At 35.5% G+C, this 11,727-nt stretch overlaps 2 protein-coding genes across 3 annotated transcripts; one reads left to right on the top strand and one right to left on the bottom strand.

Moving 5' to 3' along the window:
* Nucleotides 1-2,381: 2,381 nt before the first annotated feature.
* On the bottom strand, nucleotides 2,382-7,287 carry LOC106663191 (solute carrier family 35 member E1 homolog). The gene is made up of 4 exons (XM_014387843.2): nucleotides 6,874-7,287; nucleotides 6,729-6,799; nucleotides 3,143-3,280; nucleotides 2,382-3,087 (listed from the first exon to the last, which is right to left on the bottom strand). Exons 1-4 carry the CDS (start codon nucleotides 7,196-7,198, stop codon nucleotides 2,569-2,571), a joined length of 1,053 nt encoding a protein of 350 aa, XP_014243329.1. The 5' UTR covers nucleotides 7,199-7,287; the 3' UTR covers nucleotides 2,382-2,568.
* Nucleotides 7,288-8,646: 1,359 nt separating this feature from the next.
* On the top strand, nucleotides 8,647-10,725 carry LOC106663192 (cation-dependent mannose-6-phosphate receptor-like). 2 transcript variants are annotated; one of them, XM_014387845.2, is made up of 6 exons: nucleotides 8,647-8,966; nucleotides 9,021-9,178; nucleotides 9,245-9,360; nucleotides 9,425-9,556; nucleotides 9,917-10,043; nucleotides 10,102-10,725. In XM_014387845.2, the coding sequence occupies exons 1-5, from the start codon at nucleotides 8,824-8,826 to the stop codon at nucleotides 9,992-9,994; spliced, it is 627 nt and encodes a 208-aa protein (XP_014243331.1). In that variant the 5' UTR covers nucleotides 8,647-8,823; the 3' UTR covers nucleotides 9,995-10,043; nucleotides 10,102-10,725. The 2 variants fall into 2 exon arrangements, with proteins under 2 accessions (XP_014243331.1, XP_014243330.1); XM_014387844.2 differs by having other exon boundaries at nucleotides 8,648-8,966; nucleotides 9,425-9,531.
* The last annotated feature ends 1,002 nt before the right edge of the window (nucleotides 10,726-11,727 follow it).

The raw sequence follows: 11,727 nt of genomic DNA, 5'->3' as shown, positions 1-11,727 counted from the left end.
TCACTTCTCACAGTCCACTGGCAGGCTCGAGAATCACCAACCCTGGAGGCAGACCTTACACTTATCTGTCCAGCCATTGACGTTGGGATCTGGAGGGGGGTGCTGCCAACAGCTACGTCAATTCAGCACCGAATGTACACCGTTCCAAACCCTTTTCGAAATCACATTCATTCTTAAATAAATTCACTCCTATTTACATAACACACATTCAAATGGGGCGATGGAGTACTCGATATCACTTACCACATACTTTAACATATTATACAACTAACCTAATTGAAGGTAGATGGGGGACTTGATATTATACCATTGAACCTCTCACACCACACGTTCACATTAATAAATACTTCAATTAATTATTCTTTTTATGTAAGGTCTGGGTTGAGTTGAAAAAGTTAGTGTCACGAGCAAGATTCGAACCCACAACCTTCGGCTCAATATGCTGCTGCTCTAACCACTTGAGCTATAGTGACACTACAGTGGTTAGATGAAGGTCGTGAGTTTGAATCCCGCTTATGACACTAACTTTTTCATTTCAACCATGCCTTTACATATAAAGAATAATTAATTGAAATGAGTAACTTGGTCAATTAGACCACTAAACATAAATGGATTAATAAATACATTCACTCTCAACAGAAACTAGGTGTACATAACTATTATTACTGTACAAACTGTTAAAAAATGAATAGGAATATTTGTAATTTATTCTTATTCCATTAATTTTAACTAAATTAACCAATATATTATTTTTAGTTGGATAAAACAAAATAGAAAATACAAACAGAAAACAATCAAATGTTAATTCTTATTTTTAATGATGGATTTACTTAAGAATAGTAGACACTAGACATGAAGATTACTCGTTTTGTAAATGAACACCTTTTCTCATCTTTTATCCATTTTAATCCAGTTGTATTCTCTTTAACTGTGGAAAGACATTTTGAAACAGAATTTCTCAGTATTATTGTGAGAATGAGGCATAGAGGCAAGTGGATATCACAGAGGCATCGGCATTTTTCAGAACGTAGTCTCCTGGGCTTAAGCCCAATTCCAAGAGACTGGTAGGAGGTCTGGTATTGGATTTCAGCGAATTACAATGTTAAAAGTGGATAGAAATATTGTCATTTCTATAAGAATGGAACCCTTTCCATAGTGCCCGCAAGATTGTAAATGTTTTAGCTACGGCCTTTATCAACACAAACAATTCGTAATCATTTGTGGGGAAGTTGGCCTCAAATCGTATGCCTCTTTGAGACGACCTGCAGCAACAGCTTGCCACTAGCCGTGCAGCAAGCACCTAGAAGATAATGCCAATTGAAATGCTGTTATGTTTACTGACGTCGCATTTCTGTCTGTATAGTGATAGCAGGCACTGAAGAGTCTATGAGAACAGGGGGTGTGTACAATCAGTTCATGCAGTTTGTGGTGTAATGATCGGGGCTGGGATTTACACTGGATTACGAACTTTTCTCCATACTGTCGACCTCACCCCAGTCCGATATGTCCAAGAAATTATCAAGGAATATATCCCTCAAACGAGGGATTTTCTATTTCTGGATGACAATGCCAGCTCTCATAGCGGCTGAATTTTTCATTAGTTTAGAAAGCCCATTTTTGTGCAGGTTACTATAGAACAATCCCGTTTCCTCCAAGAATTGGAACATGGGACCCAAATACTCACTGATGTCCTCAAGCACAATTCTCAAATTGGGTAGTACTTCTGCATGCTCTACGCACCCTTCAATTAGATGGAACATTTCAAACAACCTTCCTCTGCAAGCCAGATACATATGCTGGCATTGGTTCAAAAGTGTCCATGTGTCCACCTTAAACGGATGAGGATGACCCATCTAGGAGTCAGATCCTCTGAGGGGTGTCCCGGCCTTCACTGAAAGAAGTTTCTTTTTTTAGTTTCGGTTGGTTTTTCTTTATTAAATTATGATTTTTTTAATTATTATAGCTCGTTTTAATGTTTTCATTTATAATAGAATGACAGTAGTTTATAGAAGCTCTCCATTCAAACAAGGAAGTTCAAACAGTAAATTGTAAACATTTATTTAAATTTAAAAAAATAACAATAATAAAATTTTTTTATCTCAATTCTAATCGACAGCCCTAAGGAAAAAAAAGAAAAGCTATAAATTTTCAATAAATTATCTATTATTCTATTATAAAAATTGTTATTTACAATAAAATTAAGTAGAGCATCTCACAGTTTTTTTTTCTTTGACAAAACAACCAAACAAAACTTTACACAAATATTAAAAAATAAACAATTATTAATGAATAAATAACGATTTTTTGTTGTTGCTCATTTAATAAACCTATTTACAAAAATATATGTCACTTCTATATATATTGACAATTTGTTCTTTTCATTTTTTGTTTTATAAAAAAATATCACAACAAAAACATAAAATTTAAAAAAAAAAATTGTTTTTCCCTTCCACCGATTCAATTTCGCTCTGGATATGGTTTTTTTTAAAAATTATATCATTATATCAGATACAATTCAATATGTAAAATTTTGTTTATTCATTTTATTTACTTAATGGTGATATTTCATTAAACAAAGTACGATATTTTGCTGTTGTTGTTGGTATAACTTGGAAAACCGTTGGCAAGTCCATTGTGGTTCTTGACCGGTGACATGGTGATGTTGTTTATGGTCGAAGGAAGGAGTGGGTGAGACTTTTCCACTTTCCTCGCATCCAGTTTTGCTTTGTTGTATGCTAAGACGCCGAGTACGGCAAGCGTCATGCCAAGAACATTCGCTGAGGTGACTGGGTTGCCCAGCATAATAAGCGACGCCGCAATCACGAAGAGACGTTTGGACGCTGATGCGACACCATATGTCAACGGGCTCACCATAGACATGACAGAAAAGGCGAGTATGTTCTGGAGCCAGTTGAGAAAGCCGTCCGTGAGGAGGAGCGGCAACACCTGCCCCCTTCGGAGCAGTGCGGTCTCATTCATCAAATGGCCCAGGTCGAACGACAGCCAGAAAGGGATGAAGAGGAAGAAAGACAAACGGCCCAGGATCTGGAGCAGGCGCAGATGATGCACACCCGTATCATGAAGGACCTACAATCCATCTGACATTAATTTTCATTTTGTTTACTTTAAAATCATTCAATACCTTCTTGGAGAATATATTTTGTAAAGAATACTGCAAAGTGGCGGCCAGCGCGCTCAGCAGGCCTAACAGGTCGAAGCTGAGTTCGGTCATCGTCGCAATGATCACACCCAGCACTATTGGCACAAGCGATAAATAAACCTGAAACAAAAACAAAAATTACAGCTACAGACAATCCAATACAAAACTATAATTTTCCTCCTGAAAGAATTATTTTGCTTTCCATTTTGAGAAATGTATAACCTGCTGAGGACTATCAGCAACATTGCTACCACCCAGGGATGCAACTATGCTGATTACGTTGGAAACATTGCACCTCTAAACAGCAAAACATTACAGGATATTATGACGATATTAAGCATCGTTCTAACACCTCCATGACAGGAGTATTCGGTCCTGCAACCAAATACTCACAACCCATGGGAAAATACACCAGTATCTTCCAAGCTGAGGGCCATGCAATCAAGAAGATTTACCCAATTAAATAAAGAATATAGATATGATGTCAGATAGTCAAGCAGCCATCAATGTGCTAAGTTCAAACACAATTAGCTCTAATGATGATGCTGAATTGCAAAACCAAACTAAACAAATTAGGTATGCAAAACAAAATCAGCTTCTATTGGGCCCCAGAACATGAGATTAGAAGGCAATGAGAAGGCCCTTGGAAGAAAAGCTGTACCACTGATAGGACCTGAGCTTTTCTGTGGCATAGGAATGAGCATCTCAGACATAAGGCAAAAAGAAAATGTGGGACATGGAACTCACTCATTGGACACAAGCAATGCAAGAACTTAGCTATCAGGATTCTTAAAAGGACAATTCAAGCTAAACGGAAATCTGAAGAAGACTTGCATAACCCAACATGGCACGTATTTTTAAAAGTTTTAAATGCCCTCATTGATGATTTACATTGTGAAGATTTTAAATCAAAATGAATTAAGCGGTTTGGCCTCACTATAGGCGACAAAAATAAATACTTTCCGTAAAATTAACAACTATTGGGTTGTCCGGAAAATAATGCAGGATTTTGGTATTAAACAAAACAAAAGAAACTAGTTACTTTAAAGCAATGTTCTTTAATCAAAATAATTTCCCATACTCTCAATACATTTCTCCCAACGTGTTGGTAACTTATTAATTCCNAATGAGTAATCCTGTAAACGTAAACAGAATATTTTATATAGATTTTTTTTAATGAAAACTTAAAATCCTGCATTATTTTCCGGACAACCCAATAAATCAAAATTTCAAAGTGTGAAATGTGCAGTATTTAGTGACCATTAATTAATGATTATCTAGAGATCGTGAGATGTGGCTTGGTGAGATGTAGGGTTAGAAAAACATTTACAAAATCAATTGTATAGATTGTCCGACAACTTACATCAGAATGACATCCCAATATCTGGATAAGAGAGTAAAACAACAAACCTACGATGGCAAAAAAACCAAACAAAATCCTATAGCACTGGCTACATTTTGAACACCAACACAATTTTGATTTCAACAAACCAAAAACATTAAACACAGAACAAAATAAACATAAATGTAACTTTTTAGAAATTGTTTACATCAACTGAGATAAAACGCAGCATCAATTACAGAATAGCACATGTAAACTCAGCAGCAGCTATGCTAATATTACAAAACAAATTTGATATTAATAACACACATATAACACACAAAACATATAATACAACATATAAAGCAATTGTATCTATTTCACTTGTGATTAAAAAAAGAATTCCACACATCCTCTAAGGCTGGACCCCACATGCCACACCGCGTGATGGCCGTCTGTCTGGTGTCACACGGAGAGCGATTAGAACAATGGAAGTGAGTCGACTAGTCCTCACCTACACATCGCACTATGCCCGACTAGTTTGGCTTAGTTTTTGACGGATATGGATCTTGTGAGCTACAGTGAAGTTTATTTTATTTATTTTTTTGTAATATTGCATTTATTTTTCTATTCGCTATTGTCTTTTTATAATCTTAAAACAATTTTATAATTTTTTAAAAATAATTTTATATAAAACTTTGTCTCATCGCGCTTTATATGTGGAAGCAGCGAGTAAAATTCCCCTTCAACACATCTTTCTTTCCATTCATCGTGAACCAACATTCTTCTCCTTCTGCTATGATTTCTTTGCCAACTAACCTCTTCCTCTAAAGCAAGTGGCTATCATCCCTAATTCACTATTTTTAAAACTTCTTAACATTTTTTCTCAACGAAACGATGTAGCTTTGAAGCCGATGAACAACTTAGTGTATTGTCCAACACGGTGGGTTCACTGTGCAGTCATGTGAGGTCCAGCCTTAAATCGTCATGGCTCAGTGTTCTAATAACAGCCATATTATCCAATATTCTTATAATATTAATAATTATCTAATATTCTTATAATACTATCTAATATTCTTGAACTATAATTCATGAATTCACTTGATGTTAAGATTCAAGACACTCCACACATCAAACAATTCTACATAGTCTAAATCTTCAACAATTTATCATTCCTTTCCCTAATAATCCTATCTTTAATAATAAAAAGCTAACTAGGCCTGAACAACAAACATTACCCTTTTTTCTCCACTGTAAGTCCCTTTCACCTCAAAGGAAATTAATTTCTATCCCTACTTCATTTTTCAAATGTCATGTAATCAGGATTCGATTCTCAGGTACTTCTGAAGTGGCCACGGGGAGGTATTAATGAAGTAATTACTTCTATTAATTATTAAATTAACCTATATTTGCTTAGTGGTCATAATTGACCATATTAATCATTTAAATTAATTATTCTTTTCATCTAAGGTTTTTGGCTGAAATTAAAAAATGGCAAAAAGAGGGAAAATTCAAACAATTGTAGGTTGAAATGGGAAGTGTCCGAGGGGATTGAAGTCACGATAGCACAAGTGGTTAGAGCAGTGGCATATTGAGCATAAGGCCGTGGATTCGAATCCTGCTCGTGACACTAATTTTTCATCTCAGCCAAAAACCTTAGACGAAAAGAATAATTAATTGCGATAAAGATTGTTTTTCTAAACCTACATCACACCAGACTGCATTTCACAATCTCTAAACAATAAAACCATTAATATCTCACTAACTCAACACAACACACAACTGTGATAAATTTACACAGGAAACACACTTTGAGTGAGTACAAGTATTTGATTAAAACTAACATTTCTATATTGTGTACATCTTTGGATAAATTCATATTCACATCTTACATATAATTTGAACAATGTTTATAAATCCCAGGGCCTGAAGATGATCTCAATAGATCGAATGGCATGATAATAAAGAAAATATTTTTTTTTAACCCTCATCACACCAGACGTTTTTTGTGCAGCAGTGTATTTTTAATTTTTTTTTTTTTTTTTTTAATTCTCTGTGGTAAAACTGGCAAAGAAGGAATGAAAATTTGTTTATACATATTAATTTTGACATATGGAGGCTATCTAAAAATAAGGTTATAACCTAAAAGCAACCTATTCAGGCGTAACCCTCCTTACCATATTGAACGGTGAAACAGATTTGAGGGGGAAAAACTTTTTAAAAGAAATAATACTGTTATTATTTTACCTTAAGAGTGTGTTTTTCGCCGAGAATAATCCTGGACAGGACGACGGTGAAGAGCGGCATGGTCGCTTTGACTGAAAAAAACAATCATGAGGGAAAAACTGTGTCAAGGGGATTGACTTCGGTTGCGATCTGACAACTCCAATACCTGTATGAGCGTACGACACCGGCACCTTCCAGATGCTGACGTGCGTGAAGACGGACGCGACGAACTTTCCCAACGCCAGGGGTACGAGGAACTTGAAGTAGAACTTCCAACTGAAACTTGAAGCCCGCCTTACTCCCCATAGGTTGAAGAACGGGCCCGAGTAGAGAGTGATAGAGAGGAGTTGGACCATTGTCACCGTCATCGGATACGGGAAGTCGTTTAGGAGCATCTTACCGACGACGTTGTTGCTGCTGCTCACTACGTACCAGCATAGGCAGAGCGAAACGACGGTCAACAACTCTCTCCGATCTTTTGAGTCAGCCATGCTGGCAGCGACTGACACGAGAGGCTCCGACAACGGCGGAAGATCGATCTGCTATCGGATGGCCAAGGCTGCCAACATAATACAACAAAATAATAAAGGCATTTTATAATCCAATAATATACAATTAAATTACAGCTACTAAATAAGTAATAAGTTATGGCAGGGAAAATTCCGTCTGATGGAGGTGAATGGTGAAGCACACACACACTGCTGGAGGGGGGATGGTGACGCTATATTTCACCATCACCCTTCACCACTCACACTAATAAATAAACGCATTAAATAGTTTGGCTTATTAAGTAGCTTTTATATAAACATTAGGGCAAACCCAGAACACCTGCTTAATCAAATAAAAACTGATCCCAACATTAAATTCATTAAATTATTCTATGAAAACCACCCTAAACTGCCTACACCATATATATATATATCGACGTCTTTCACAATCCGAGGTAGATCCAGATCAAACCCGAAAAATAACTCAGTCCCCAACCCCTCCCTGGCTACTTCCATAAGTTAAATTCGATTTTTCTCTTACAAGTAAGCGAAAACAGGAAACAAACCCTCAGAGTCCAAACAAAATTCCTTGAACTAAACCAATCTAACGATGATGCTTTAATCATATACACTGATGGTTCCAAAAAATCACATATGGTAAGTTGTTCTTATGTAATTGAGGGTCACTCTTCTATTTTTCCTCTACGCTCACTTTTCAGTCCATAAAATGCAGAAATATTTGCCATTTTAAATGCTTTAGATGATCCCCCATTACCATAAAATAATTATATTTTCTGATTCTTTATAGTGCACTTCAAGCAATTCAGAACCCGCACTCCAAAAATCCATTATTTCAGAACAATTGGCCAAATTAAAAAAAAATCTGAAGGTTCTTCTGTTTCTTTCTATTGGATACCAAGTAATGTCAGGATTAAGGGAAATGAGCTAGATGACGCATTAAAAGCTGCACAGAACAATCCCATAATCTCAGTTTTAATAAATCCTGAAGATATAAAGTCTGCTTTCAAACTTAAAATTATTAAATTCACTAATTTCGTGGTCGGCTTGACCAATTAATGAATTATAATTAATTAAGGTTTTTAGTTGAGATAAAAAAGTCAATGGCACGAGCGGGATTCGAACCCCCCCCCCATTGAAAGATGGCAAAAAGGAGGGAAAATTCAACAGGTGCGGTTTTTATTTTTTTATGTTTTAGGCGATTTTTAGATATTTATATATTAAATGATAATCATAAACAGCAATTTTCTTCTTTTTTAAATTTTTTATTACTTGAAGGGTTCTTTTTTAAAATTAGTTTTTTAATTTTTTCTTTAAACTTATTAATTATTAATGCGAATAATAATTTTACATTATTTTTAATAAATAAAATAAATTATTTAAATGTAATATATTTTTTTAGGACAACTTCACAGGAGACAAGCCTGTAGGATAACCTTTTTAAAACCTCTACCCCATTTCTGTTGATAAGTCTTCCTGTCGAGATTGTTGAAAGTCGTAATTTTTTATTAAACAAATTTTGAATTATTTTAACATTTTCAATTATACGAATAAATACAAATTAAACGGAAGTTTGTGGGGTTGAAAACAGGTCGAAGTGGCGATTGGAAATGATCGTTTGGCTGGTTGTGCTCGTCCTGGTGGGCAGGGCGACGTCGGATGTTCGGTCGACAAACCTCTGCGTCCTCAATGACGTCAAAAATGCCGAAAAGATGAAAATGATGAACGAAATCAACCTGCTCAACAACGAAAGGTGAAATATTTATTTATTATTTTTTTTTTAAATATAATCTTCTCATTTTTATAGGTTTGTCGTAACATCAAATGATTACACATACGTTGTCACTATGTGCAACTCTGCTTCAAAGGAGGCGGAAGGTAACGCTAATGTTATAAGGACAAAGGTTCCGGAGCATAACGTCACCGTACTTGGCCGGTACAACAACACAGACATCGTCGGAAGGGGTGAGTGCTTGAAATACACCCAACTATAAACATGTTTACCCATGCATATATATTTTTCTTTTACAGACGAATGGCGCATAATGACCTTCGCAGATGGTGATGTGATCCGCGAAAGCTCAACGTGCAACGGTACTAAGTGGAAAACGCTTGTCATACTCACGTGCGACCCTGACGTCTCAATGGTAACTTCTCCCGTACTCTGCACATTTAATGTTTATTTATTAATTTTTTTGGCGTTTTGTACAGCTTGAACTGATTGACCCATTAAACGTCGGCTGCGTCTCCATCTTCCTTCTCAAGACAAGCATTGTCTGCCATCCTTCTCAGAGCGTCGGAGTTATCATATTTTATCTGTTAGATTTTATACCTTTTTATCAAGTTAGCATGATCTTTGTTTTGTTATCAGTTGAACTACACTAATTCAGCGAGAAATCATCAAATAACCTTATATTAGATAAGAAAATAATGATATCATCATAATGATTATTCTGTTGTCTGTTAGTATGCATGTATGTTGTGAGTCGTTTTGAACTGTCCTTATGACATAACAATGAAACAAGCTAATCATGATGATTACTCTTATATCAGACAAGAAAATAATCATATCTTGATGATTATTCTACTAGATACGAATGTGTATGTATATATATANTATATATTTACATGACAAATCAAGTGTGATGATGATTATCATGTAGTCTTTTAACTCTAGTTTTTAATTTTTTTTTTTTTTTTCAGAGTTCTGGTTTTAATATTGTGCTATTTCCTTATCGGGATGGCTTACAAACGATTTGTGACGGGCGCCAAAGGTCTTGAGCAGATACCAAACTACAACTTTTGGCGGGACCCCACCGCCTGGGCACAGGTGAGATTGTATCTATTTAAATTACGATAATATTTTTCCTGTTTGATTTTTTTTTCAGGATTTAATCGGGAAGCAGGAAAGGCGCAGCGAGCCATGGCAGCGTGTCAGCGCCGACGCAGCTGATGAGCCTCTCCTCCACCCATAGCCCGCGGCCCAGCAGGCCTAGGAGGAGGAGCCCGAGGGGGAGACGGCGGTTCTACCTGTCAGTTCAACATGCATCGAAGTAAACAGGGCACAGCTTCAGAACCGGTTCACGACCGTCTTCCTCAACTAACCAATCCCCGAAAGGCGGAAAAAAAATCTATGTTCGTTAAAAAGTCTAGTCTCCGCCTTTAAACCAAAAAAATATCGAGAAATAATAGAAAGTTGAGGGAAGGGTAAACAAGTTATTTTTTATAAAATTTTCAAGATTTTTGAAGTAAATCAGAAATTTGCCTAAAATCTGAAGTTTAGCCAATTTTTGGAACTTTTTAAGTGTAATTTTCCCCTTGAAACGTTACCAAAGCGTCCAGATTAAAAATAAAAATAATAATATTTTTATAAATGACTTAGTGGGAGTATAAACAATATAGCGTACCGTTGGCGATGTTTTTGCTTAGAAAAACAAACCTAACACATCGGCATTTTTATTATTATTGTTTCTGTGTCATAATGTGTATAAATACATGAGTCATTATATTAAGTAGTTGCTTCATTTATTTATTTATTTATTTTATTTTTTGTTTTGTACAGGTGTAAAATTATTCGATGTGTGTTTTTGGTTTGTATGTTGCTCTGTTTGGGCCACTGCCTCCATGATTGGGAGGGGTTGGAAAATATTTAAAAAATCGGACAATAGAATAGAATTTAAATAAAAAAATTGTCATTTGTAAAAAAAAAAAAATGTAGATAAATTGAATAAAAGTTTTAAAGTTTTTACATATTTCCTTGCTGAAACCTGGCCAACATGTTGTTTTTGTGCCTTGGCTCAGTTAAATTTTATTTTTACCTTTTTTATTTAAATTGCAAGTTCAACTTGCCAAGTTGTATGTGTTTTTTTATTGTAATAATTTTTCATAAATTAAGAGCATTTGTTATATTATTAGTCGACTCCACGGAGAAGTAAGGGTCAAGGAAATCGACCAATGAAAATGACATTGAGGTTTCAATATGGTTATCTATTCAAATATGTCTCCTGGGAAGTGGTCTTCCAAAGAAACACTTAATATTGTATAATATATAACTTAATTAATTGACTGAAGATTGAAGAAAAATACAGTTGACAATAAAGAAACTAAGTAAGTGCAAAAAATACAGTAATTTTCACAAACATAACCTCTACTAAGAATTACAGTTTTTGATCCAACAAACAAAAATTAAAAGTCGACTAAACAAAAACTGATAAAGAAAACATTTATGAAATACTAACCTTAGCTGGACCATCATCTTCATTAGTCTTCTGAAAATCAGTGCACCCAGGTGCTCGAAAATTTCTGCCTGAGTACAATATATTGACACTTCTTATTTACTTGAGTGGTTCGGCCAATCGCCCTTTCGATGTTCGAATTAAATATTTAGGGTGACAATGGGATTGAATCTCTCACGGGCAATTTCTGAACCTGCATCTTTGCAGGTCATTTTTGTCGGGGCCTTTTCCACCATATCATTAATTACCGAATCCCTGCAACCCTAGAAACACCGTGAA

This window comes from Cimex lectularius, unplaced genomic scaffold, assembly GCF_000648675.2.
Source record: "Cimex lectularius strain Harlan isolate CLEC.00 unplaced genomic scaffold, Clec_2.1 scaffold14, whole genome shotgun sequence".
NCBI lineage: Eukaryota > Metazoa > Arthropoda > Insecta > Hemiptera > Cimicidae > Cimex > Cimex lectularius.
The sequence above is the reverse complement of the archived record's forward strand: the minus strand, read 5'-3'. Positions and strand labels throughout refer to the sequence as shown.

Coding starts and splice junctions, on each gene's coding strand:
- LOC106663191 (XM_014387843.2), bottom strand. CDS start 7,198: ATGGCTGACTCAAAAGATCGGAGAGAGTTGTTGACCGTCGTTTCGCTC. Junction 6,800..6,873: donor GGTGTCGTACGCTCATACAG/GTATTGGAGTTG, acceptor TGTTTTTTTCAG/TCAAAGCGACCATGCCGCTC. Junction 3,281..6,728: donor GCGAAAAACACACTCTTAAG/GTAAAATAATAA, acceptor TTTTTGTTTCAG/GTTTATTTATCGCTTGTGCC.
- LOC106663192 (XM_014387844.2), top strand. CDS start 8,824: ATGATCGTTTGGCTGGTTGTGCTCGTCCTGGTGGGCAGGGCGACGTCG. Junction 8,967..9,020: donor AACCTGCTCAACAACGAAAG/GTGAAATATTTA, acceptor TCATTTTTATAG/GTTTGTCGTAACATCAAATG. Junction 9,179..9,244: donor CACAGACATCGTCGGAAGGG/GTGAGTGCTTGA, acceptor TTTCTTTTACAG/ACGAATGGCGCATAATGACC.